General features: G+C 43.5%; 1 protein-coding gene across 1 annotated transcript in view; it reads left to right on the forward strand.

Moving 5' to 3' along the window:
• NUBP1 (NUBP iron-sulfur cluster assembly factor 1, cytosolic) overlaps positions 1-27,220 on the forward strand; it is a 77,519-nt gene that overhangs the window by 35,545 nt on the left and 14,754 nt on the right. The window contains exons 4-8 of the mRNA XM_088466767.1: positions 11,073-11,141; positions 12,974-13,006; positions 17,882-17,972; positions 23,332-23,486; positions 26,145-26,255. Coding sequence (XP_088322893.1) covers positions 11,073-11,141; positions 12,974-13,006; positions 17,882-17,972; positions 23,332-23,486; positions 26,145-26,255 — 459 coding nt within the window. The remainder of the gene's footprint in view (positions 1-11,072; positions 11,142-12,973; positions 13,007-17,881; positions 17,973-23,331; positions 23,487-26,144; positions 26,256-27,220) is intronic.

A 27,220-nucleotide genomic window follows, 5' to 3' on the forward strand; every position in this document is an offset into this window, starting at 1 on the left:
AACTGGCTTGCTGTGAGCACGTTTGAAGTGCTTTTTCACTGAATGCATTGTCACTATTCCCAGTGTGAATGAGCACCCTATACACCTATTTATTACCAGCTACACTATGTTTTTTGTCTTCTTTTTTTCTGTTTATTTTTGAGTCACACATCAAGAAGGCCGTTATGTGAGGACACTTCAGGAATTTTCCCAAAGGATCCTGTGATCTTAAAATCCTCTGTGAACTTTGTCCAACTGACCGGTACACCGAAGGCGCCTGTCTTCCACAAACTTTCCCACATTCACATTTTGATGGTTTACTGATCTAATTATCCCAGGGAAGTTTTCGGCTGCCGCCTTAATTTTTGGGGGTGTTTTTCTTTTGTTGTATTTTCATCATTTCATTGCACTATTTTTATATATGTATATTTTTGTGTTCTATTGAGCTTTTGTGCGCCACTTATATTATTGATACACGTGTGTGTGTGTGTATGTGTGTATGTATGTGTGTGTGTGTGTGTATGTATGTATGTATATATATATATAATGTGTATGTATAAAAATATATAAATGTGTGTGTATAGAAACTGTATGTATAATAGAAAAAGAAGCGCCTGCTAGTGTCAAGAAATTAAATCAACACACAAGTGAAGCAAACTGGTGATCAATTCACTACTTATCTGGTAAGATGTGCTTCGGTCATATGACCATTAGGAAGGGATATATAAAAGAGAAAAAAGAAAACCAACATAGTGTGTACCGTACAGCACTGTATATTCTTATTCTACAACCCAAAAAAACTATTGGACCCTTTTGGGGGACATTTCTTTCCCAAATGGTAACATAGAAAGACTTTTCAATACAGTCAAGGTAAGTTTTGTTAAAAAACAAGTTTAATAATACAGTGACAAAAAATGGTAAAAAGACACACGTACAAGAAATATAAATAATAGATGCTTATCTGTCCATTTAAGGTACAGCAAACCCAATGTGTTTCGTCTCTACGACTTCATCAAGGGGATAGAGACCATGTAACAAGGTGCTGTGTTAATACCCTGTCCTTAAATATGTCTCAAAGTAACCAGGTTGCTATATTGCAGCCTTATTCCAAAATGGAATAAATTAGTTTTTGTCCTCAAAATTCTACACACAATACCCCATAATGACAACATGTTAAAAGTTTTTTTTAGAGGTTTTTGCAAATTGAATAAAAAAAAAAAAACTAAGAAATGACATGTACATAAGTATTCACAGCCTTTGCTCAATACTTTGTTGATGCACCTTTGGCAGCCTCAAGTCTTTTTGAATATGATGCCACAAGCTTAGCACACCTATCTTTGGGCAGTTTCGCCCATTCCTCTTTGCAGCACCTCTCAAGCTCCATCAGGTTGGATGGGAAGCGTTGGTGCACAGCAATTTCAGATCTCTCCAGAGATGTTCAATCGGATTCAAGTCTGGACTCTGGTTGGGCCACTCAAGGACATTGAGTTGTCCTGAAGCCACTCCTTTGATATATCTTGGCTATGTGCTTAGGGTTGTTGTCCTGCTGAAAGAAGAACCGTTGCCCCAGTCTGAGGTCAAGAGCGCTCTGGAGCAGGTCTTCATCCAGGATGTCTCTGTACATTGCTGCATTCCCTCTATCCTGACTAGTCTCCCAGTTCCTGCCACTGAAAAACATTCCCAGAGCATGATGCTGCCAACACCATGCTTCACTGTAGGGGTGGTATTGGCCTGAAGTGCAACACACAGATAAAAACTCTCTTCCGAGGTCGTTGTTCATACGCTGCGAGGGTTACGGTATCCTGACAACGCCTTGACGTCACTTCCGGTAGTCACGGGTCCTAAAGAGAATTTCTATCTGTGTGGTGCACTTCATTCTACACTCTTGGCGGGCTTTTTCTTTATTTAAACAGGTGAGTGGTGCATTTTACTATACCTCGACAAAGGGACAGGTGCGTCACGAACGTTGGTGTCACAGATGTGTATTTAGTACGTTTTTTTACTTTTACTGATCTTTGTGTGTGTGTGTGTGTATATACAGTCAGGTGCATAAATATTGGGACATTGACTGAATTTTCATATTTTGGCCTCTATTCACCACCACAATGGCTTTGAAATGAAACAAACAAGATGTGCTTTAACTGCAGACTTTCAGATTTAATTTGAGGGTACTTACATCCAAATCAGGTGAACAGTGTAGGAATTACAACGGTTTCTATATGTGCCTCCCACTTTTTAAGGGGCCAAAAGTAATTGGACTATCAACTCAAAAGCTATTTCATGGACAGGTGTGGGCTATTCCCTCGTTATTTCATTATCAATTAAGCAGGTAAAAGGTCTGGAGTTGATTCTAGGTGTGACATTTGCATTTGGAATCATTTGCTGTCGACTCTCAATATGAGATCCAAAGAGCTGTCACTATCAGTGAAGCAAGCCATCATTAGGCTGAAAAATCAAAACAAACCCATCAGAGAGATAGCAAAAACATTAGGTGTGACCAAATCAACTGTTTGGAACATTCTTAAAAAGAAAGAACGCATCGGAGAGCTCAGCAACACCAAAAGACCCGGAAGACCACGGAAAACAACTATGGTGGATGACAGAATAATTATTTCCCTGGTGAAGAAAAACCCCTTCACAACAGTTGGCCAAATCAAGAACACTCTCCAGGAGGTAGGTGTATGTGTGTCAAAGTCAACAATCAAGAGAAGACTTTACAAGAGTGAATATAGAGGGTTCATCACAAGATGTAAACCATTGTTGAGCCACAAAAACAGGAAGACCAGATTAGAGTTTGCCAAACGACATCTAAAAAAGCCATTACAGTTCTGGAACAACATCCTATGGACAGATGAGACAAAGATCAACTTGTACCAGAGTGATGGGAAGAGAAGAGTATGGAAAAGGAAAGGAACTGCTCATGATCCAAAACATACCACCTCATCAGTGAAGTATGGTGGTGGTAGTGTCATGGCATGGGCATGTATGGCTGCCAATGGAACTGGTTCCCTTGTATTTATTGATGATGTGACTGCTGACAAAAGCAGCAGAATGAATTCTGAAGTGTTTCGGGCAATATTATATGCTTATATTCAGTCAAATGCTTCAGAAGTCATTGGACGGCACTTCACAGTGCAGATGGACAATGACCCGAAGCATACTGCAAAAACAACCAAAGAGTTTTTTAAGGCTAAAAAGTGGAATGTTATGCAATGGCCAAGTCAATCCCCTGACCTGAATCCGATTGAGCATGCATTTCACTTGATGAAGATAAAACTGAAGGGAAAATTCCCCAAGAACAAGCAGGAACTGAAGACATTTGCAGTAGAGGCCTGGCAGAGCATCACCAGGGATGAAACCCAGCGTCTGGTGATGTCTATGCGTTCCAGACTTCAGGCTGTAATTGCCTGCAAAGGATCTGCAACAAAGTACGGTATTAAAAAGTGAAAGTTAGATTTAGGATTGTTTAGTTTGTCCCATTACTTTTGGCTCCTTAAAAAGTTATACTCTGTATTTGTCTGTTTAACGGCTAGGAGGATGGTTGTTCTGTGGAAAAATTAAGGGCATTAATTCTGAATAGTATAGACATTTGTCAATGAAGTCATCCCTGTAAATTATAAGATTTTCAATACTACACAAGAGCCTATTTATTTGCTTTGAACTTTCTACTTGTCACTTAATCCATCTTTTCTGCTATATATATAAGTATCTCGAAGAGTAGTGATTTAAGTAGTCCGCTATAATTGCTTAAATATTTACCATCAGTTTTCTGCTTTTAAATGTACATGATTCTACATTATGCCCTTAAGCAGGATTAGCCACTGTCTATCACTTTTAACTACAACTCCCAGCTCTGCCAACTGATCTGTCAGTGTTTACCTTTTTATTTTCCTTTTAAAGCTCTGATTTTAAACTCACGGCACACTGAATAAGATGCTAAAATTGTGAAGGCACAACATACGTTTTTTTAATGGGAGATTTTATCTTTATAGTGCCCTTACTACACATGATGCCACTTTGTAATGCCTTTAGTACACATGATGCCACTTTGTAGTACCCTTAGTACACATGATGCCACTTTGTTGTGCCCTTTAGATCACAGTATACCTCTTTGTAGTGCCCCTTAGATCACAGTATGGCACAGTAGTGCCCTTTGTGGAACTTGCAGGGTCACTGTCCTCTGTAACGCCATCTCTTTGCCATGGAGACTCACAGGGGCACATTATCTCACTATGGAGGATGGAGCTTAAGATGCCTGCTATGGCTGAGCATGTGCAGTAACGCACAAGATCAGAAATCGCACCTCCGGCAGTATGGGATCCTGGCGCCACCGGACAGAGACAGCGCAGATAACTGTTTCAGGAAGGGCCACTCCTTCTCATCCAAAAGTGACGTGGCCTCACCATTGCAGATCATGACCACGGCCTTCTGCAAATATTGTCACAATTTAAAAATTCGAAAGGCTGTGAGCAGGGCCGTAACTAGGGTGGTGCAGTATGTGCCACACACAGAGCGCAAGGCAGGGGTGGCCGTCGTCTTGACACAGCAGCTCCTTGCTAAGATCAGTACTCCTGCTAACAGGGACACTGTCAGGTGCACATTCCATTTGTTTCCCCTTCTTATATACAAGCAGCGCTGTACCTCTAGCAGCTGGTCCCTCCGCCAGGCTGATATCACTATCAGGAGCTCCACGGAGCGGAGATCTTGACTAATCCTTCCCTCTGAGCCCTCTCCCTCCCCTCTGCCCTTTCATTGACTCCTCGCTGTCTCCATCTCCTTCCCTGCCTCTTATACCCCTTTTTCACTGCCATCAAATAACCCGGGTTACTGCACAGTGTGAAAGGGGCTAGTTGAAATAACCTGGGTCGAGCGACCCGGCATTTCAACTCTGGTAGCGAGCAGGGTTGAACGCGAGTTCAACCTGGCTCACATTGCGGTGTGAACGGGTAACCCGAGTCGAGGCGACCCAGGTCCTGTTCACTGCATAAAGCGAGCCGATGCTTGGAGATGAGATCATCGGCTCAGCAGCAATAGCGGTGACATCATCAGCATTAGTGCCGGGTCAGGCCGCCAGTCTGAAAGGGGTCTCAAGCGGGTGCGACCCGCCATTAGCAATGTGAAAGGGGTATTGCTTCCCCTTCAGGAGCAGACGTGTGAGGCATGAGGAACTGCAGACCCTGCACTGGAGGAGCCATCTGTGTACTACACAAGGTAAGCTGGCCACTATGAAGGGGCTGCTAATCCATCTGGCTGTGAAATTCTCCAAAGTCGGTCTGCAGCTGTGTGGCCGCCTAGTCCCTGCAGGATGCTGCAGGAAAAGGATCTAACATCCGGAGCCAGGTTAGAGGTTGTGGGATGTTCATGTTTGTAACTAATTACAATGAATCTTCCTCTTCCCATTCATTAATGGTCAGGGAAGGGAGGCGGGGGGGGGGTCTTATTAGCCCTGAGAGTACAACCTGGTAAGTGTGCAGTGTGTCAGGTGTGTGTCCAGCACCTGTTAATTACTACAGCTTTGCATTCTAAAGGTGCATACACATGTAACGATATCGTTCATTTTTATGCAGTGAACGACCAACGATGCGCATTCCCGCATGAACGATAATGATATCTATGATCGTCCGTACATGCAGGCCAATCGGGACGATATCGTCAACTTTGCCTGTTCAGAGCTGCGGCAGGATGACTTCACTGAAAGATATCTTTCAAGTCGTTGGTGGTACAGATCGTTCCGTGTGTGCCCAGCATTACACCTGATGTGAGCTGGGCCTTGTGCAATAAAGGGCCCTTTATATGTTGATTTTTTTTTTTCTTTTAAAAGTTGTCAGTTTTAGAGTTAACACCACGGATGCCAGAGAAGACTGCAGTACTTACATGAGAAGGGTTATATGTATTTATTTCAGCTTTATGTCATCACTTTTCATTGTATATTATTTTAGAAGTTTTTAAGTACACATTTTACAAAAGTCTTCCTACTTACTATTTGTGTAGCGTAATGCGGTGCTAAGGTGTAAAAATATTTTTATACTGGGCTCAGGAATAGCTCTTCATTTTTTGTGGAACTACAAGACCCAGTATTCCCTGTCAGCTGTATTTTTGATAGATGAGCAAAAATTTGGTAAGAAATTAAGTTCCCCGTCCTAAAAAAAAAAACATTTACAGGAGAAAATAAATACTTTGTAATATCTGCAAAATGTTTGAATGTCTGAACCTCTTGGCCACAGTTTTCCTTGAATCCCTTAAAGGTGCATTGGAAAATTACTCCCGCTCCTCCGCGTCCATCAGGGACACCACTGTCAGCCAAACGCAGCAACAAAGTAGAGTGTGACCATCGATTGGCTATGAGGAGGCGGACTGTAGGATTCCCTTGGATACGAGACCATGGCCCATTTTATTTTTATTATGGGGGGAGGGGACGCCAATGGTCCTTTCTGGCACAGGGCACCAAAGAGTCTAGTTACAGCTCTGCTTGTGAGCAATGGGTGTGTCTTTATAGCGTCTGCGTTAGTGTATCTGAACATCAATGCCGATTGGGTAAATCTCTCAATGGTAGCAGTGTTCTGTGAATGGGTAATTTCTGCATAATAATGCTCTACACACAGTCCTGAAATAGTCACAAAAATATTGCTCTAAATTCAACTTAAAGAGCTACTAGACTACAAATACAAGTTAGCTTATATAAAAGCGCAAGTAGTAACCTTCATCATTTCTCAGTGTGAGTGGAGATCTATTTCTGCATATGGCAGACTTCTTGTCAGTAATTGCATAGAAGGACCCAGCAGCCTTTTTTTCAGTGGAAATCCAGTAAATGGCTTCATTTAGCAAAAGATCGCTGACAACACAGAACAATAGCTCTCATTGAACTGCATTGCAAATGTAAGTACAATGGTAAATTGTTAAATGTCAATTTGCAAACTGATTTCAAGGTGGCTACCAACACTGACACATTTAGCAAACTGATAACCACTTATTAATTGGCTAATTGAGTCCATTCAAAATCACTCCAAATTGTGGTGGTGGTTTATTTTAATTTTTTTTAAATGTGTTGAATCTACAATACTGCGAGCGCAAGACTTTAACTTATTGTCACCTTCCCCCCGCCCCAAAGCCAATGTAAGTGGGGTAATACCCACCCCACAGTACCATTACCCGACCCCCTGTGTTTTTTTTACCCCTCCCCCATAACACCCTGCAGGTCCCAGCGGAGCGTGGTCAGTGGGGACTGATCTCTGCACATGCAGAGATCAGCCAAATAGTACACAGGGGAAACAAAGGACCCCTCTTCATACTTGTGTTTCTGGCGCAAGCACCCCTGAGTAGTGATCACATGGCATTCTGGGGCGCGATTTTGGTGATAATGTTAGAGGTTAGCTGCCCCAGGGCCGGAGCAAGAGGAGGAAATCCGTTCTGCTTATGCACACTTTTACAGCCGGGACAAGGAGGCGGATGGCACGGCCTCATGGGATCGTGCCCGGTAAGGGTTTAATAATTGTATACAAAAGAAAGACACCCCTGTGTGGGTGCATGCGCGCACACAGCAGACAATGATATTACAGCTACTACATTGTGTAACCATAAAGCAATCATGTCTTAAGGCGCACATCAACATGCCGACTAGGGAAAGACAGTACGATTACAACATCGTAATCGTACCGTCGTTCCCCATCCTCTGCAGTAGTTCAGTGCAGGCACCCTCCATCATCCCCAAACTGCCAATCTGTCGTTATCGGCAGATTGACCGGCATGTTCGGGCGATGATTGATGTCTGAAATGAACAGCAGGAGCGCGCATCGCTGGCGTTTCCGACATAGTGCACGATTAATGAGCGATTGCACGATTACATTGTACACTAGTGGATTACTTGCACACTAGTGGATGTGCCCCTTAAGGCCATGCTTAATAGCGGATAGTCTTGTATGTGTACTGTATGTATGTGTGTATATGTATATATGTATGTATATATATATATATATATATATATGTGTGTGTGTAACATTTTATTAGAGTGTGCTATAGATAGAGGCTATGGCATGTTGCTCGGAGTACAGAAAAAGTGATGTAGTCAGGACTAACAGCCCGACTTGGTACTAAAGATAGGCATTGAAATCCCGACGCCTATCATTAGCCCAACGTCGAAATCCCGGCATTCGGCATACCGAACGAAGGTAAGCCGGGTGTCTTAGGTCCTAGCCGTGGGGGGCGCCGGGGGTTAGCTTTAGGAACCCCAGGGGGACTTAGGGTTAGGCTAGGTAAGCTGGCTCTCAATTCGGATGCATTTATGTATGTGCCTTTATCATGAGGCCTTACATTTGCCAAAAATATATATGTGCCTTTATTATGAGGCTTTAATTGGCATACATTACATTTGGGGTGAGCGTTTGGGTATAGGGCCCCCAAGGCCGCTCTGGCTGGGCCTCCTGAGGGCATCACCACTTAATACACACAGTTACTTTTCACATCACCTTTTTATGTTTGTTTATTATTCATGTAATTTTTCACATATATTTTAACCTCTTAACACTTAGTAATTACTTGCACACTTCTATACTTTACACTGCACTGTCACTCTTTTTCCATTTTTCGTGTGATGCCCTGGGGGGGTCCTGGGCTGGACGTTATTTTGGGGTGCTCTGCGCCCCGGATGTGAACCGTTTAGTGTAGGGACTGCTAGTGACAGAGAAGCCTTGACGAGGCCTAGCAGCATCCCATGTATTTGCAAATGCATGCAACTAATATCTCTGAAATTCTATTACCATATAGTGTTCATATACTGTTGCTAGTATAATTCAGTGTGCTGAGGAACAATAGGGGGTTAAACCCCCCTCTCTTTTCTACTTTGTATGACCCCTCCCTTTCATGCACCTGAAAAAAGTACTACCAGATTGATTGAGTAGCTGCCATTTTTTTGTTTGTGGTTAGGCTAGGGGAAGGTGGGGGTTAGGGTTGGGCACCCCCAGAGGGAGGTTAGAGTTAGGCACCCCACCGGGAGGGTTACGTTTAGGTTGCGAGAAGGGGAGGTTAGGATTAAGCACCAACGGGGAGAGGTTAGGGTTAAGCGCCACTAAGGGAGGGATAGGGTAGGGAGAAGGGAGGGTTTGGGTACTTACCAACCCCTGACCGTATTTGATCCGGTGGCTAGTCAGCCGCCGGGATTACATACCGATTTCCAAAAAAAGCCTAAAATAAAATGTAGACAATTTTTTTGGGTCTATACATTTTTATTATAATAATACAAATTATTATTATTATTGTCATTCTTGTTCAAATGTCAGACTTCTGGGTATGTTAAATAGTTTATGGATTGCTTGGGCTGTTTGTTATGTTTAAGCCAATAATTGAAAACATATTCATCCAATATCCTACCACTCCCTTTCCTTTGTGCTTATTAGTTTTCTACAAAGTGCAGGGTAAGCTAAGGACAAACTCATTATTTACTTGATTGCCTTCATTTCGAGTCCACGGAAATGCTCTCCTAATTTACAACTGATGAAGTATGACAACAGGTGCTTAGACGTGTTGAAATAGCTCAATTGTATAACCAATTACTTTTTGTGAAAGATTGAGTTTTGGCAAATTGTAAGTTTTTTAACTTGGATGAACGGTGACTAATGACATTTCAGGCTGGAAAGCGCTGTATCTGCTTCCCTTTCCTCCCTTTCTCACATTTATTACAGCAGGTACTGTAGTGCAGCTGCTGTGATCACAATGGACCTTCTTTGACATTGGCAGAGAGGTCCCTAATTTATGTGTAAGAGGCACAGGCCATCTGTTTTTACAGTTTAAACATAAAGGTTAATCCAACCCAGGGAACAAGATCATTGTTACTAATGAAATACCTCTTAGTTTCTGATGCCAGCTAAAGATCCTGACTTTTCCCAAGACAGATGAAGATTTGTTTTGTTTTTTCAAATGTTTTCTCCAGGAAACCGATAACATTTGCCGTGGTGTATAAGACGTTTTGGCCACAGAATACATATATTCTTGATTTTCAGTATGCAAAACATTGTTCAACATATATTCTATTAACTGTTTAAAGAATGCTGCTCTGTTGCACTAATAATAATAATAACGCTTCTGTGTTATCCTTCAACCCATTTGCTACTAGCACTAGCATAAACTTTAGCTGAAGTCAGGAGACTGCCGTTCTTCAAATCACAATGTACCTTCTAGGCTTCCTCTCCAAAGTCATTAGTGCTATGATGAATAACCTTTGTTATTAATAAAAGGTTTGAAACCTGTAAAACAAAAACACAACTTGTCAGCAGTACAATTGTTTACATAACCTGCATTTATCTTCGTGGTTAGTTGGTCACATATTGATAAACTGCAGCTGTCTAATTGGCTCAATCAACAACTCTCCATTAAATTCACTTTACATAAAAAAAGTCCTCCTGAGTATCAGCTACAGTATAATCTGAAAGCTCCATGATTTATACCGCTTTTATACCTAAATTCCGGGCCCGACCCAGAGGTTGGAACAGGGTTCCAAACCGGATCAGACCTGGAATTAAGCTGTCGCCATTCACACCGGAGCAGAGTCTGTAGTGACCCGGCGTGGAAGTGGACGCTGGGAGATGACGTCATCTCCAAGCACCACTGAAGCCAGCCAATCGGCTGGCATGCGGCGCGCTCCAGGTCATCGTGACCCGGATCGCGCTGTTTACAGTGCAGGGTTTCACTGGTCACTCCCGTGTTAAACCCTGCAAGTTACTTGGGTTGGATTGCCGGGTCGCTCGACCTGGGAATCCAACCCTGTCCCCTTTTACACCAAAGAGCTACCCGGGTTAACCCTGCAATAACTGGGTTTTAGCTCTGGTGTAAATTAATGATTTGAAAAAAATCATTGGTAAAGCAGTATATTTTGACACAAAATAAATAGAGGCTAACAACATTACAATAAGGAACATTGGTGTCTATGTACTAATAATCGCAAAACTGTAGTTTCTGCATAATTTTATAAAAAAAACCCTGCCTTGATAAGTAGGCCCCTTCATTTTAACAGCAATGGTTATTGATTTTCAATTCCTGTCAAAATGGTGCAGATACAGAGCTCAAAGCTTTTTATTTATATTTGTTTTTATTTTTTTTAACAGATTGCTTTGCTTGATGTGGATATCTGTGGTCCATCTATTCCAAAAATTATGGGTCTAGAAGGAGAACAGGTAAGTGATTAAATCCTCACTTTCTGGGTCATGCCTATGGTGCTTTTAAGTAATGTGATGCATGTAAATTTAATATATTAGATGAGGAATGTCATTATTTGTGTCACTCTGATATCCAAGTCCTCAAAAATAACCATATTTTTCACTACAGCAGCTTGTTAATACATACTTCAGCAATGAGTGACATATATAATGAACTTCCCATTTCTTCATAAACTGCATTTGAACAATACTTCTAGCTTCTATGCTTCAGTCATCTCTTCGGCCATCACATTTATCTGTCATTCATTACACTACTAACGAGCGCTATGGGGTTTATATACTTGTATAATTCACTTCTGTCTGGTGTGTTTAATACTGAAATTTAAAAGGGCAATACCTTTAATAACAAAACATGGCGTGGTTTTCTATTCAAAGCTTTGCCCTTGTAACTTTTGGGTTTAAGCATGTCCGCTTTTACAAGATGCTGCTTAGTAAATAAACCCTCAGCTTATGCACCATGCAGCAAAAGTTTCTCTTAAGACACATCTTTTAAGGCTGACTGGTTTCATTTTATCTTTGTGCTTAAAAGGAAATATAATACATGTGTAAACTAAAAAGGCAAGTACACCAAAATGTGATAAAATGGAATGCTTAATATTACAATGGGACAACACGTTTACTTTCTTTGACAAAAACTACTACACGTTAATATGAATAACCCACTCTATTCTTTAAAATCTAATTCTTACATATATTAAAACCAATTGATAATGAGGTCTCCAAAACTCTCATGCACGTCTGTGAGATGTGTTTCTGTCCTGCAGTACACTACTCCTCAATCTATAAAATAGCCTGTGCATTCTTATTTCTCCTGCATAACAGAAAATACATAGGCTGCTGAATAATATTCAAGTGAAGAATCCCTAAGGGGTATGCGCTGCTCACTGTAATTAATTCAGATAAAACTGTCAGGAATAATGGAATGGGTATGATATACCGCCGGCCGCGGCAGCCCGACAGGAGCAGAGTGCGAAGCAGCGGAAGCCCGACAGCGCTGGAAATCCCGATCGTGGATAGGTAAGTATGTACTAACCTAACCCCCCTAACCCTAACCCTCCTTAGGGGTGCCTAACCCTAACTTCCCCCCCAAGTGCCTAACCCTAATCCCCCCTCTAAGTGCCTAACCCTAACCACCCCCTTCCACGCTGCCTAAACCTAAGTCCCCCCAGGGGGTGCCTAACCCTCCCGGGGGGGGTGCCTAACCCTAATGTCCCCCCCGGGAGCCCTAAATCTAACCCTCCCCCCCATGGCTGTCCGCTCGCGGCGCCCGGCGTCGGGGAAATGCGGGCGTCTACATCTAGACGCCCGGCATTTCACCCATGCCGGGATAAGACAGTCGGGAAGCCGGCTGCCGGTATTTAGGCAGTCGGCTTCCCGATTGCTTCTGATTGCTTCCCGGAATAATACCTATATCTTAATGCCAGTACATACTAGAAGATGATTAGTGTGTACTGACCTTGTTAGTGGTAGAACCCGGCAGCGTGCTGGCATCAGCAAGTGCGTACACACTTGCCAATGCTGGCAGCGACGGCAGTGTCCATGCTGCATTCGGCAGCATGGCCCTTGCGAACTATGTCACTGATGACGCGCGGGTATACACTGGCTGACATGCCCAATATGACGATACAATCCGCCGGATCGGACGACCTATCGCTTAGTGTGTACCCAGCATTAGTCTTATTATGCTACTAATTTTACTTGCCGTGTAGTTTCTCTCTGCACATTCACTTATCAGTATAGGCATACAGTTGGTAGTGGGGTTATTTATATTATCATTTTCTTTTTCATAGGTTCACCAAAGTGGCTCTGGATGGTCACCAGTTGTAAGTATCTGTGTCCTTTAATGACATGCATGTTTGTGATTTTGAGTCCTGGTAAAATGGAAACCATATATAATCTGTTGTAAAATAGAAATCTTTGGGAAGCCACCAAGGTAGTCCTTGACTATGTAAATGCACAGGGTCACAAGCTGGCCACTTTTGTACAGACTGTGCAACTCTGAGATGAGCTTTAGTAATCTTTTTTTTTATATCAGTTAAGGGGTACAGTATTTCTTAAGGTGCCTACACACGGTACGATGTTGTTAACGATTCAATCTCATTAACTATCTCCCTTGAACTCTCCCCGGAATATTCATTAGATAGTGTGCGATAGACAGATGCATGCACGGATCAGGGAGATCAGTGATACATTCATCTGTGTGTAAAAAATAAAATAAAGACACAGATGCACGGACGGATCAGTGAGATCCATCTGTGCTTTTGCGTTAAAAAAAATAAATAACCGGTGTAAAATGTAAAAAAAAAATATGACGGGCTTTTCTCCAAGTACCAGCATGTGGGGAAGGCTTGCTGGGACCTGTAGTTCCACTGCAAAATACAATATTTTTTACTCTTTCAAATGCACCACACTTTACACAATCAACCCGGCACCCACCGCTCCAGGGGTGCAGAGGATAGCCCTGGGCTATCAGCCCAGGCTTGGGGTGTCCTGGAGAGGGGGACCCTCTATTGGGGTGTCCCCAGCTCCCCAGGGATCCCGGTCCTGGGCTGGCTAGCGGTCAGGGGTAATGCTTTGGCCGGGGTACCCGGTGAAAGCTTCCCCTGGCTGTGGCATTACCCCCCGCCCCCACCCCCCCGCTACAAAAAGTTTGGTGCTGGTTATGGAAATTACAGGGGACCCCTACACTTTTTGTCCCCTGTATTTCCAGGACCGGATCAGAGCCCAGTGCTGGTTGCGCTAAATATAGGGGACACCTACGTCCTTTGTCCCCTATATTTTGGCAACCGGGGCTGATTCTGAATAGTCTGGTGGTGGTTGTGCTTACAACAGGGGACCACCTACGTTGTTTGTCCCCTGTAATTTAGCACAACCAGTACTGGGTCTCCAAAGCCCGGTGCTAGTTGTTTTTTTGGGGGGCACACCGTTTTTTATTTTATTTTTACACCGGTTTTAATTTTTGTAAACACAGAAGCACAGACGGATCTCCCTGATCTGTGCTTGCATCTGTGTCGGCCATCACATCTTCCACTGTGCATACACACGGAACGATCGCTGATCTTTCTGCTTGTAGAAGAGATCAGCGACCACGGCAAACGACCCGCATAAGCGCGCATCGCATCGTTGTCCGCTCCAAACACTGCACATTTGAAATGATATGTCGTCCCAATCGTTCGGAAACGGCCTTTATAATATAAATTATAATAATGGGGAATTCCCAAATGGGCGCACAAGCTGCCACGTCGTAATCAATTTTCCAAAAATGGATATCACCACAATCTAAACGTATACAAATTACAAAATTAATAGCATAGGAAAAGATAACATGTGGCGCTATATACCAACTCAAGGCATAATGGTAGCGTATATTCCCATTGAAGTATCTTTTTAAGGTAATCTAAAGGTGGCGTACACAAATCTCACAATGGCTATAGGGATATATAACCATAAAGGTTTCTTTGAACCCGCTTTGGGATGCGTACCCCAACTCAAACTGGATTTTGAAAACATTGAGTAACATAGGAACCATTCGCACAGTTGTGGTTGACCTGACCATCTAGTCCTCTGCCAGCGTATGCAGTCGCAGGGGCTTAATTATGCATGCCCCTGTAATGGCGTTCAAACACACAGGCACGTCTACATTCCGCCATCCACCCCCCTCTCCACCCCTAGACGTTCACATCATGTCAATCAGTATGCTGTTAGACTGCGTGCACACTGTGAATGCTTTCTGATCACAGCGGCTGGTTCACGCAGGCGCGCTGTGATTCATACGCATGCACAGAGAACAAATATCAACCGGCTGTGTGCGAACGCAGCCGTGCGATCCAGGCTGAATAAGGCCCCAAGTCCATTATAGTAATGAGCCTGGCCATAGGAGCAGACGGGAGGTGGAGAAGAACAGCTGGGGCGAAGACGAATATAAAGGAGGAGATTGAGGTTACTGTTGTCCAGACTGAAGTCCCCTATATGGGGGCTGCACATCATTTGTCTCCATACCTCTCCTGCTTTGCTGTCATGCAGATGATCAGTATGACAGGGTGGGCCCACTGACACTGATATCTGCCTGTGACTAAAAAGTTTGCAACTGGGATCATCTGTGCCATTTTGGACACTTACAGGAGTATCCCCTGTACCCCCCCTGATGGCAGCTTTGTGAAGGGGAGCCAGTATAGTGCGGGTAGAGGTGCATGGTAATACAGATTAATAACATGATGCAGATGAAGCATAATAGAGTGGACATCCTGGGAAAAGAACGGAGTGTGAAGGTGTGCAAGCTGCTCATAATCAGCAGTGATCTTATACAAGCTAAACATAGGGATTATCTAAGCAGTATATAAAGCAGGTACTAGAGGTGGAGGGCAACAGAACTCACTGGTGAGAAGAGTGGTGAATTTTGTCCTCATTGTAACTGATATCACTAGAAGTGATATCAGGTACAGTGTTCTCCTCAGTATAGCTCTGAATTATGCTATATTAGTCTGGCTACACTTGTAATAAAACACTATGCAGCCTCTCTGGCTTCTACCCACTACTGCACTGATCAAATATGGGTAAGAAACACATGTGATCAGTGACTTCAATCAACCGCTAATAACCTCATTCAACAAAGGCTAGCAATAAAAGTCTCAAACAGTGAAAGAACAGCATAACATGTATTTAAGAAAAAAATATACATTAGTACTTCCTTAATTCAGTTCAGAGTCTGGTGCAGGCAATGTATGGATAATAAATTGGAGCAGTGGTCACAATGCTCTAGTATTCTCAGCACATAGGCTGTCAATGCATGTCTAATTTGTATTTGAACCTGGGAAATTTAGTAGTCCCAGGTAAGTAATATTAGGACACAAAGATACAAGATAAGAAGCCTGGTGCACACTGACAGATACATTGGCTGATCAATTGATCGGCCAATGTATCTGCTGCCCGTCGGGCAGTGGTTACCCCCGATATGTTGGTGAATGTCGGCGTTCACCGACAAATCGCATTGGCTGTGCTGCACATCCGATGGACAGATATGTCTGCAGACCGCCCATACACACACAGCGGCAGCCGCGGGGAAGGGGTCGGGACACACCCCCTGGTCGTCGGGACCTGCGGGCAGGCACAGGTGATGGTTGTTCAGTGTGTACGAACAACCATCATCTGTAGATATATCTGCAGATCACTCAATCTTGCAGATATATCTGTATAGTGTGTACCCACCTTAATATACATATGTAATATAGGGTCTGTGCTGTTAAGTGTGAGAGGAATTCTATCCAGTCAAATGTCTTTTATTTTTTAATATGAAATTTTTTCATATGTTAAGGTGCACATCTACTAGCAGACTGTGAAACGATTACAATATTGTAATCGTGCAGTAGTTTCACAGTCTGTGCTGTGCCTACACTGTACGTTCAGTCGTTCAGTGTAGGCACCGTCGCTCAGCCCCGTACATGGGCAGTCTGTCGTTATCCGACATGGGCAGTCTGTCGTTTCCGACATTAATGTGCACGATTTGTGCTCGATTACTGAGCAATTGCACGTTTATGATGTCATAATCGTGCAATCGCTCAGTAATGTGGCGTAGTGGATACGCGGCATAAGTTCTGCTATTATTGTTTCCATATGCCAGTTGTAGGAGTGTAGGTGGGGCTGAAGAAACTGCTATCTATGTTAAAGGTTTTGGTATGTAAGACATAATGTTTATTTTAAAAAGTTGCTTTGGTGGGATTTCATTTTTGTTTAGTTAATATATATACCCCTAGGACTACTAGATAAACAGTGGGTTCACAAGCCACTGATTCCCTGCTTTACAGTTGTTGTTGCCATTTTTTAATCAAGCTGTCAAAGCCGCCGATAACCAATCTCTGTGAAACCTGCTGTTTGGTAAATCTATCCCCTAGTGTACATGCTTGGGTCTATAGTTAATTGCTGTGCAAGAGCACACCTCCTTCCAAAAACTGAACACTTGTCAGCACCTGCACTTATATGGATGTACTGATAGTATTTGAAGTCTGTGACGTCATGTTGACGCGATATGTGTTGGTACAATGTATAGCTGTATTAATCTATTGTTAGTTTCCGGTGGTAATTGCAATATGTGCTCTCATCATCATCATCTGTTTTTTAGATGATTTGACCTGTAGAAGTGACTGCGTAGCCCATTGAATTCACTTGGCAGCTTTGTAGTGGGTTTAAACCAGCCATTGTTATATAGTTAGGATAGGCATCCCTGACCTCTTGTCTTTCTAATAGGAGCCAATTATCACATCTATATTTCCCCACAGAGGTGGTTTGGGATGATAGTATCTATAACTGAATACATTCTTAGCCATTAGACATACGCTGATTGCTAGCCTGTGCAGACATGTAACTGATCCCATAGTATGGCTTGAGGTAGCTTCTAAATATTAACATAGATTATGTTTTCTCAGTTTAATAATCCTTATCTCCGATGAGGGCATATCTGCTGGATCCACCCAGGGTGTTGGGAAGCTTTAGCTGCTCTGACAAATGGTACAGATTGGGCAGTAAACAAACAAACAATGTCTCACATAACTGTTCTCATAGAATGTTTTGAGAGGAGAATAATTAAATATTTCTCTATTTTACATAAGTGACACTTCTGGACGTCATATACAAGGATATATTTGACATCCATTCTATTCATGTTGCTTGTATATTATATTGTATTTCCCATGATTGTGTTTCAGTATGTGGAAGACAATTTGGCTGTGATGTCTGTTGGCTTCTTGCTTGGCAGTCCTGATGACGCAGTCATATGGAGGGGACCTAAAAAAAATGGTATGTATTTGAACACTCCACCATGTATATCAATGCTTCAAGACTTTGCTTTGTGTCTAATCTGAAATAAAACTCTCTCTGAAAAATATGGAAAATAGCAGGAAAAGATCACAGCACTATTGTTATCTATTTCATTTAGATACAAATTTACACCAACCAAATAAAGGGGATGCAATCGGGAAGCCGGCTGACATTATACCGACAGCCGGCTTCCAGACTGCCATATCCCGGCGAGGGTGAAATGCCCGGTGTCTAGATATAGCCGCCGCTCATTTCACCGACGCCGGGAGACCGGCACCCGGCATCCCGATCGAAGGGATGCCGTGCGCCACAAGCGGACAGCCGCAGGGAGGGGTAGGTTTAGGGCTCCCAGGGGGGATTTGGGGTTAGGCACCCCCCCGGGAGGTTAGGGTTAGGCTAGGGGGAGGGAGGGTTAGGGTTAGGCACCCCCCCGGGGGACTTATGTTTAGGCAGCGGGGAAGAGTTGGGTTCGGTTTAGGCACTTAGAGGATCGGGATTCCCAGCGCTGTCGGGCTGCCACTGACAGGATCTGTTCCAGTGTCGGGCTGCCGCTGCCGGGAATCGAACTGCCGATTCTATTATCTTCTAGAAGGGGCTGGATAACTGTTAAATAGAATCTGATTGGTTGCTATGGGCAACATCTCCACTTGTAAAAACCCGCACTTTAGTAAATATATCCTAAGGGTCTGATTGTTTGTAGCATGCAAAAGCGCACGCAGCAACATATAGTGGCGGTCACCCATCTGCGAGTTTATGCTAATGACCTACAAACTCCTTCTCGTGTTCATTGGGGTGGCCGATTATGCAAGGACTGAGACGCCCACTTTTAGCACCCGTGCACACTGTAATACCGATTGATGCGTCCTTATACACCACCATCGGTCGCACTATCAAAAGCATTGACATGCCCACAACACTTTCATAATACGCCCACTGAACGGAGCATTTTTGCACACACTAGTAGCCACAGCCCAGGACTACCTTTTCCGCCACCTTTCTTACGCCGTCTGATTCCATCGCAACATCACCTGTGTGCATACACTCTGTGTAACGCATGCGCCGTAGGGGGATTCAGAAATGTTTTGCGCATGCACAGTTACAAATAAAAACTCAACTACATGAACATAGCATGCAGCTCAGAATCAGGCCCTAAATAAGGGCTTATATGCAGAAAATCCTGGCATCCGAGAATAAATTAGGTAGAAGAGGTTAACCTTCAAATGGTAGAAGGAAGAGGTACAGCAGCTAGCAGTGCCAATTAACTACTACGGCATCAGCGTCCAATGCCAGGGGTCCTCATAGTGATCTACAGACCGTGGGAACTTGAAATTATGGAGAGATGCCATCAGATCCACGCCAGGTATTCTCTATTGTACACCATCTGGATGAAGAGTCCATTTTGTTGGGATCTGTATTCCTGCAACTTAGGGCCTGATTCATCACCGATCGCAACTGCGATTCCGCATGCAACCGGCCGATTGTCGCAGTGACTTGAATACTCAGCTTGAATACTCAGTGTGCGACGAGGTTAGCAATTCCTGAGTAAGGTCAGAGCTTGTGCAAGTGTGCGTGAGGCTGAGATCAGGGCTGTCTTAACAGCAATGTGGGCCCTGGGCAAAGCAATGTACTGGGGCCCCTACCCACCCATTTATGGCCAAAAAAAATTAAATGGTCAATAAAATTAAACATTTAGATTTAGTAGTACTTTCAACAAAATCAGTCAGACATTTCATTTAAAAATAGAAAGGTTTGGCTGACCCTGGCACTCACTATGGGCCAATTAGAAGCGAAAAGTTCGTTTCAGTGATACTTTTTCGCTGATTCCATTCATCCCCGTATTCAATTTGTCGGACTTATCGCCGGTGTATAAAGTTTGCGCATTGTAACCAGCGGAAAAGTTTCGCCAATGGATACCCGGCGGAAAAAAGTGCAGGGGTTTTGGGGTGCAAAATTGTGGCAACTCCCTAAACCCTTTTTACACCCCCCTTGATGCTAATTGCTTCAAAAAATGCTAACATAAACACGAAGGACACTCCAAAAAAACCACTTGAAAAAGTGGGCAAAAAAAAATCAAAGTGGGGGTACAAATTCAAAAACTAGAGCAGGCTGCAGCCGACAACATGGACGGCTAGACCCAGCTCTTCTCACGGCCCTGTATATTGCTATGCAGAGATACACGCACTTCAAGATGCAACTGCATCTGCACATGATGCAGCATACAGTATATGCCAATGACATTCCTGCAAACAGGTGCCAATTAAATGCCTCCAAACAGAGATTATTCATATATTTATATATACATACATAGATTGACTGGCAATCCACCAAATTTGTTGCATATAGCTGGTAAATTACCCTGCCTTGGTACCCTCCCCAGGTGTATTATATTAACTGTGTATGTATACAAATCGATACAGCACTCACAGGACTCGAACAAAAGTGCAACTCTAAAAGGTGCCCACACACATACCGATCTGCACACGATCCCACGATATGTGTGTGATTTCCCCTCAACTCTCCCCTGCCAGCTCCTACACACGATTTGGAGTAAAAAGCATCCAATATGACTTAAGATCTATCGTGGATCTTAACTTTTTTTTTTTTCCCAGTGCATCGGGTCCCAGATTGTCAGATCTGCCCTACTGCACGGTGGATCTGACGATGCGATGTGCGACCAGCGGGGACGCGCATCGCATCGTGAGCGGGGACTCATGATTTTCTCACGATTTGGCCATATTTTACACGATCTGTCGTTCCAATGTGTCGGAATCGGCCAGATCGTGTAAAATATCGCTATGTGTGTGGGCACCATAAGTCATATACTTTTCCAACATTTCAATCTCCTTTATTGGAGATTTTCCTCAGGGACCAATAACATACAAAACATACCTGCTTTATTATATAGAAAGACTCACCCATGTCCTCAGCAATCCAGAGCCAGGCCGGGGGAGGTGACGTCATCAGGTTGCGGTCCCGCTGCGGACGAACCTTCCAACACGGACGGCAACAAGTTACTATAGTGACAAACACTATCACCCATTAAAAACAAATACTGATACACTAAACAGTGTGTGTATGTATGTATGTATGTATGTATGTGTGTGTATGTATGTATATATATATATATATATAACAGCAACTTATATATTATGCCTATCAAGCCCTGCACTATGACATTTCCTCTTTTCAGTCCCCTTCTGCCTCACACTCTCTGCAGCCCTTCAGACACAGCAGTGTTGCAACCCTCTTTTGCCTCCATGTTAATCTTACTACAGTACTTACTACTTACCTCGTTTCTTCTGTTCCAGGCTGCTGCTCCTCAGGTATAGCGGCTCTTCTCTCTTTCAGTGGCGCGCGGTGACGTCATGACGTCACGCGCGCCGAATAAACTTTATTGTACATCTGCACACAGCAAAGGCAACAGACGGAAGGGACCGGGTCCTCTCTCATACCAGGCTCCTTTTAGAAGCGGCGGCAGCGGCTTGGGGGGTGGACCGTCCAGAGGCCCTATATATAGTATATGCGTTGGCTGTAGCAGCGGCGGCGTGCGGGTGCAGGACGGGGGGCCTCTTTCAATCAACACTGGCTGTAGCGGTGGTGGGTGGGTGGCAAAAACGGGCTGGGCCCCCCTTGTCTGTCTGAGTGTCCGGGCCCGGAGGAGGAGCGGGGGAATATGGAGGAATTTGGCAAGTGGCCGCGGCTGCAGGGGGGCAAGTTGGCGGGCCCCTAGAAGCTTCGGGCCCTTGGGCATGTGCCCAACAAGCCCAATGGAAGAGACGGCCCTGGCTGAGATTGTACTCGATAGTACCGATGGTTTCGCAGTCTTGCTAAACATTACGGATGTGTGTAAGGTAAAGTGGGTGCCCTTATGTTGTGCTGCGACGGCGGCACAACATAATAGACTGCGTGCGTAATCGCTATTGCAATCACAGTTGCGATCTGTTATGAATCAGGCCCTTAGTATGTAACCTAGTTGTCCACTCCTGGTGTGGAAATGTGGTGTTATATGATTATGGGCTTACACCCAAGCAAGAAACCTTGTGACCTCTGCAAACTCTGCTTTATTTGCCCACATTTGGGTTGATCTATACCACTGCAGTGGCAATGTTTGTGTGACCACACATAGTAAGACCCTTTAGAGTACTAATCCAATGCATAAGGTCATTGATTGTCGTTCTCCATTTTAAGATATGTATTGGCAGATGTAATTTGTCCTATAAGAGGTAAGGCCCTGAACACAGATAGGAAGATCAGTACAGTAGGTGCAATTGAGGAGCTTGGAAAGACTGCCCCAGAGACATGTCTGATGTAAAACTGCTGGAAGTGCAGAAGTCCGTGGCAGCAAGATATCTACCATATGCTGATGCGAATATCCGTCAGTCTTCTTGCGTATGGTCGCACCACCCCTATTATACCCACCCTTATGCTGGGTGCAAAGGATCCATCAGAAATAGGCATCCAATTTTCATCCGTACACCCTAAACAAGCCAGGAAGTTGTCCTACATGTTCACGACACTCCCGCATGATGGATTTGTTCCATATTCGCACAGTAACTGCAGGGAGACTCTCATTTCACAGGCAAAAAGAAACGGTCATACACAGACTGAACAGTCCGCTCTCGTATCATCCGTCAAAGTACGTATGCATGGTGCGGCGCATGTGCAGTCTCCAATTGCTTTCACCGGAGCCTGCGCAAGCTGCTGACTATCACAGAATGCTTCTCCTTTTGGACTTTTGTTCAACTCAAATAATCTGCATAGTCTGGTTTGATTTCCACTACATAGGACAGAGGTTCCCAAACACATGGTCCTCAAGGCTCCCCAACAAATCAGATTTTAGAGAGATCCATGGTTGAGCACAGGTGGCTTAATTATTACCTCAGTCAATTTGATTTAACCACCTGTGCTCAACCATGGATAACTCTAAAACCTGAACTATTGGGGAACCTTGAGGACCGCGTTTGGGAACCTCTGGCATAGGAGATGCTGTCAGGCTGTGATAGGAGGGATCATGGAGCTGCCATACTGACAGATAAGATCCTCACAAAGATTTTGGGAATGTTCATGTCCACAACAGGTGGGGCTGGCAGTTCTCTGCAATATGTGGTTTGCATCATATAGATGTATTTCTTTGCAACATGTGGTTTGCATTGTTGAGGTTATTCCTTTGCAGTATATTTCTGCCAGTAATTATTTATACCTGTTTTAAATAGGTTTGTGTGTTGTTCAAGGGAATTATATTGTAAGGCTTGATGTTCCACATTATACTGTGTATGTATCTATTATAATTTTTATTTCTCAAGCATGGCTAATACGATGCACGTTTTCACTTTTCTAGGCATGATCAAACAATTTTTGAGGGACGTAGACTGGGGAGAAGTGGATTACCTGATAGTAGATACCCCTCCTGGTACTTCTGATGAACATCTATCGGTAGTACAGTATCTCAGTGCAGCTCATATTACTGGTGCAGTGATCATCACTACCCCTCAGGTAAAATATTGTACTTCCCCATGTTCTCCACTTTATAATGGATCAATATTTCCCATTTCACTTTCTAAATATATATTGGAGTACAAAGTAATAACACACATTGGCAGCACAGCGTTGCTGCCTCATAACGATGGAGATATGGATTTGATTCCAAACACAGCCTGTGTGGAGTATGTACAGTCAGGTGCATAAATATTGGGACATTGACAGAATTTTCATATTTTGGCCTCTATTCACCACCACAATGGCTTTGAAATGAATCAAACAAGATGTGCTTTAACTGCAGACTTTCAGATTTAATTTCAGGGTAATTACATCCAAATCAGGTGAACGGTGTAGGAATTACAACGGTTTCTATATGTGCCTTCCACTTTTTAAGGGGCCAAAAGTAATGGGACAAACTAAACAATCCTAAATCTAATTTTCACTTTTTAATACTTTCTTGCAAATCCTTTGCAGGCAATTACAGCCTGAAGTCTGGAACGCATAGCCATCACCAGACGCTGGGTTTCATCCCTGGTGATTCTCTGCCAGGCTTCTACTGCAAATGTCTTCAGTTCCTGCTTGTTCTTGGGGCATTTTCCCTTCAGTTTTGTCTTCATCAAGTGAAATGCATGCTCAATCGTATTCAGGTCAGGGGATTGACTTGGCCATTGCATAACACTCCACTTTTTAGCCTTAAAAACTCTTTGGTTGCTTTTGCAGTATGCTTCGGGTCATTGTCCATCTGCGCTGTGAAGCGCCGTCCAATGAGTTCTGAAGCATTTGACTGAATATGAGCATATAATATTGCCTGAAACACTTCAGAATTCATTCTGCTGCTTTTGTCAGCAGTCACATCATCAATAAATACAAGGGAACCAGTTCCATTGGCAGCCATACATGCCCACGCCATGACACTACTACCACCATGCTTCACTGATGAGGTGGTATGTTTTTATCATGAGCAGTTCCTTTCCTTCTCCATACTCTTCTCTTCCCATCACTCTGGTACAAGTTGATCTTTGTCTCATCTGTCCACAGGATGTTGTTCCAGAACATAGATGTTGTTTGGCAAACTCTAATCTGGTCTTCCTGTTTTTGTGGCTCAACAATGGTTTACAACTTGTGGTGAACCCTCTATATTCATTCTTGTGTTCTCTTGATTGTTGACTTTGACACATATACACCTACCTCCTGGATAGTGTTCTTGATTTGGCCAACTGTTGTGATTGGGTTTTTCTTCACCAGGGAAATAATTCTTCTGTCATCCACCACAGTTGTTTCCCATGTCTTCCGGGTCTTTTGGTGTTGCTGAGCTCTCCGGTGCGTTCTTTCTTTTTAAGAATGTTCCAAACAGTTGATTTGGCCATACCTAATGTTTTTGCTATCTCTCTGATGGGTTTGTTTTTTGATATTTCAGCCTAATGATGGCTTGCTTAACTGATAGTGACAGCTCTTTGGATCTCATACTGAGAGTCGACAGCAACTGATTCCAAATGCAAATGTCACACCTAGAATCAACTCCAGACCTTTTACCTGCTTAATTGATAATGAAATAACGAGGGAATAGCCCACACCTGTCCATGAAATAGCTTTTGAGTTGATAGTCCCATTAATTTTGGACCCTTATTAAGTGGGAAGCACATATAGAAACCGTTGTAATTCCTACACCGTTCACCTGATTTGGATGTAATTACCCTCAAATTAAAACTGAAAGTCTGCAGTTAAAGCACATCTTGTTCGTTTCATTTCAAAGCCATTGTGGTGGTGAATAGAGGCCAAAATATGAAAATTCTGTCAATGTCCCAATATTTATGCACCTGACTGTATGTTCTCACAGGGCCTGATTCAGAGCCGGACGCTATTTGCGAACGGTCGTTCTGAAAAACGGGCTGGCTATTTAAATGAAGTGCTCGCTCTTTGCGGTCTGTTGACACCTCTAAGTCTGAACGAGCGAACAAAACCTGCGGCCGCTATTTTGATAAAAACGCCCCCTGGCCGCTCGCATCCTACGTCATCTCCGCTATTTATTTGATTAAAGCGTCTGAACTGCTCGCAGTGCTTGTGGTTGGATTTTCCTACCGCAATCATGCGAACAGTTCAGGCTAAGAAACAACCAAGTGACGTGGTCGATGACGCTGCTTTGTTAATTATGCACACCCTTAAAACGCCCGTTTTGACCTTTTGGCACGCCTGCGTTCGGATCACCACTCCCCGTTTTCAAGCACTTTCCCCTGTTACCACCCACAAACGCCTCATTCTGTCACTGAAATTATCAGGCATTCGCTATTTTGCGAGCACATGAATTTCGACCGCACTGACTGGTTCGCGGATGCGTATTACGAGCCGTACGCATGCGCAGTTGTGCGAACATCGCTCGGAGCGAACGAGCGGCCGCTTACGAGCGGCTCTGAATCAGGCCCACAGTTTGTATGTTTCTGTGGGTTTCCTTATATGCTCTAGCTCCCTCCCACAGTCCAAAAACATACCGGTAGGTTAATTAGATATTTAAACAAATGTTATTGTACATTTATTACTATTTGAATAAATGCTGGCTTCATTGGGCTGTACATAATGATTTTATAATGCCAGTCGTAGTGTGTCCATCTGTGGACTATTTAATTTGTAATTATGCTACATAAATAATTTCCTGTTTTTCCTTTGTTAAATCAACAGGAAGTGTCACTGCAAGATGTCCGAAAAGAAATAAACTTTTGTCGCAAAGTAAAATTGCCAATCATAGGCATTGTGGAAAATATGAGTGGTTTTATTTGCCCAAAATGCAAGGTGAATGTTTTAAAAACAGAATATTAAATTGCATTATCATTTTCTTGGAGACTAACAGCTCCATGCATGTAAAGTAGTATATAATATTTTCAAAAATATATGTAAAACCTCCCATACTTAAACAGAAATTGATTATACAGTATTCTTTTTTTCCTGTTACCAGGCACTTCAGACAATAGTCTGCTGACTGTTTATCAGTAGATTTATGTGCACACTAAAACTACATAGTCGAGTCACATTATTATGACCACCAGCTAATAGCCTGAGTAACCGCCGTGTGCAGCACGGACAGCCGCTAGACAGGCTAGGAGTGACTCAATAAGGTGCTGGTAGGTTGGCACAGGTATCTGGAGCCATACTGACTGCAGTGCATCCCACAGCTGCTGGAGGGTGTGTGGTGGAGTGGTCCCAAGATGCTCACTTGGGTTAAAGTCCAGAAAATTAGGCAGCCAGGGAAGTACTTTGAAGTCTTGGTCGTGCTCATCTACCCACTGTCGGACATTTCTAGCTGTGTGACATGTCGCATTGTCTTGCTGGAAGATCCCATCCTCTTAAGGGAAGACCATCAGCATGTATGTGTGTAACTGCTCTGCAAGGATGGATTCATAACCAAATCGGTTGAAGGTGCTTTCTACATGGATGAGTGGGCCCCAGAGAATGCCAAGAAAACATTCTCCAGACCATAACGCTGCCATCACCAGCTTGGGTTCTTCCATCTATGGTTGCAGGGTGTTTGTTCTCTTATGTTTCTAGCCTGACACTCCAACGTCCATCCTTTTGATGAAGCAGGTCATTGCCTAGCTTTTATAAATTTGTATTTACGAAGTCAGTTTACAGATTTGTGTGTGTCTCATAATCCACTTATTTTCTCCAAGCCCACATGTCAGGCTTATTAACATGTGATAATTCTCTCATTAGAATACTGTGGGTGTTTAGCCTGAGCCTGTGAGCATTATGTCATCTGA

Source organism: Taudactylus pleione, unplaced genomic scaffold (genome assembly GCF_031769625.1).
Source record: "Taudactylus pleione unplaced genomic scaffold, aTauple2 ptg000066l, whole genome shotgun sequence".
Taxonomy (NCBI): Eukaryota; Metazoa; Chordata; class Amphibia; order Anura; family Myobatrachidae; genus Taudactylus; species Taudactylus pleione.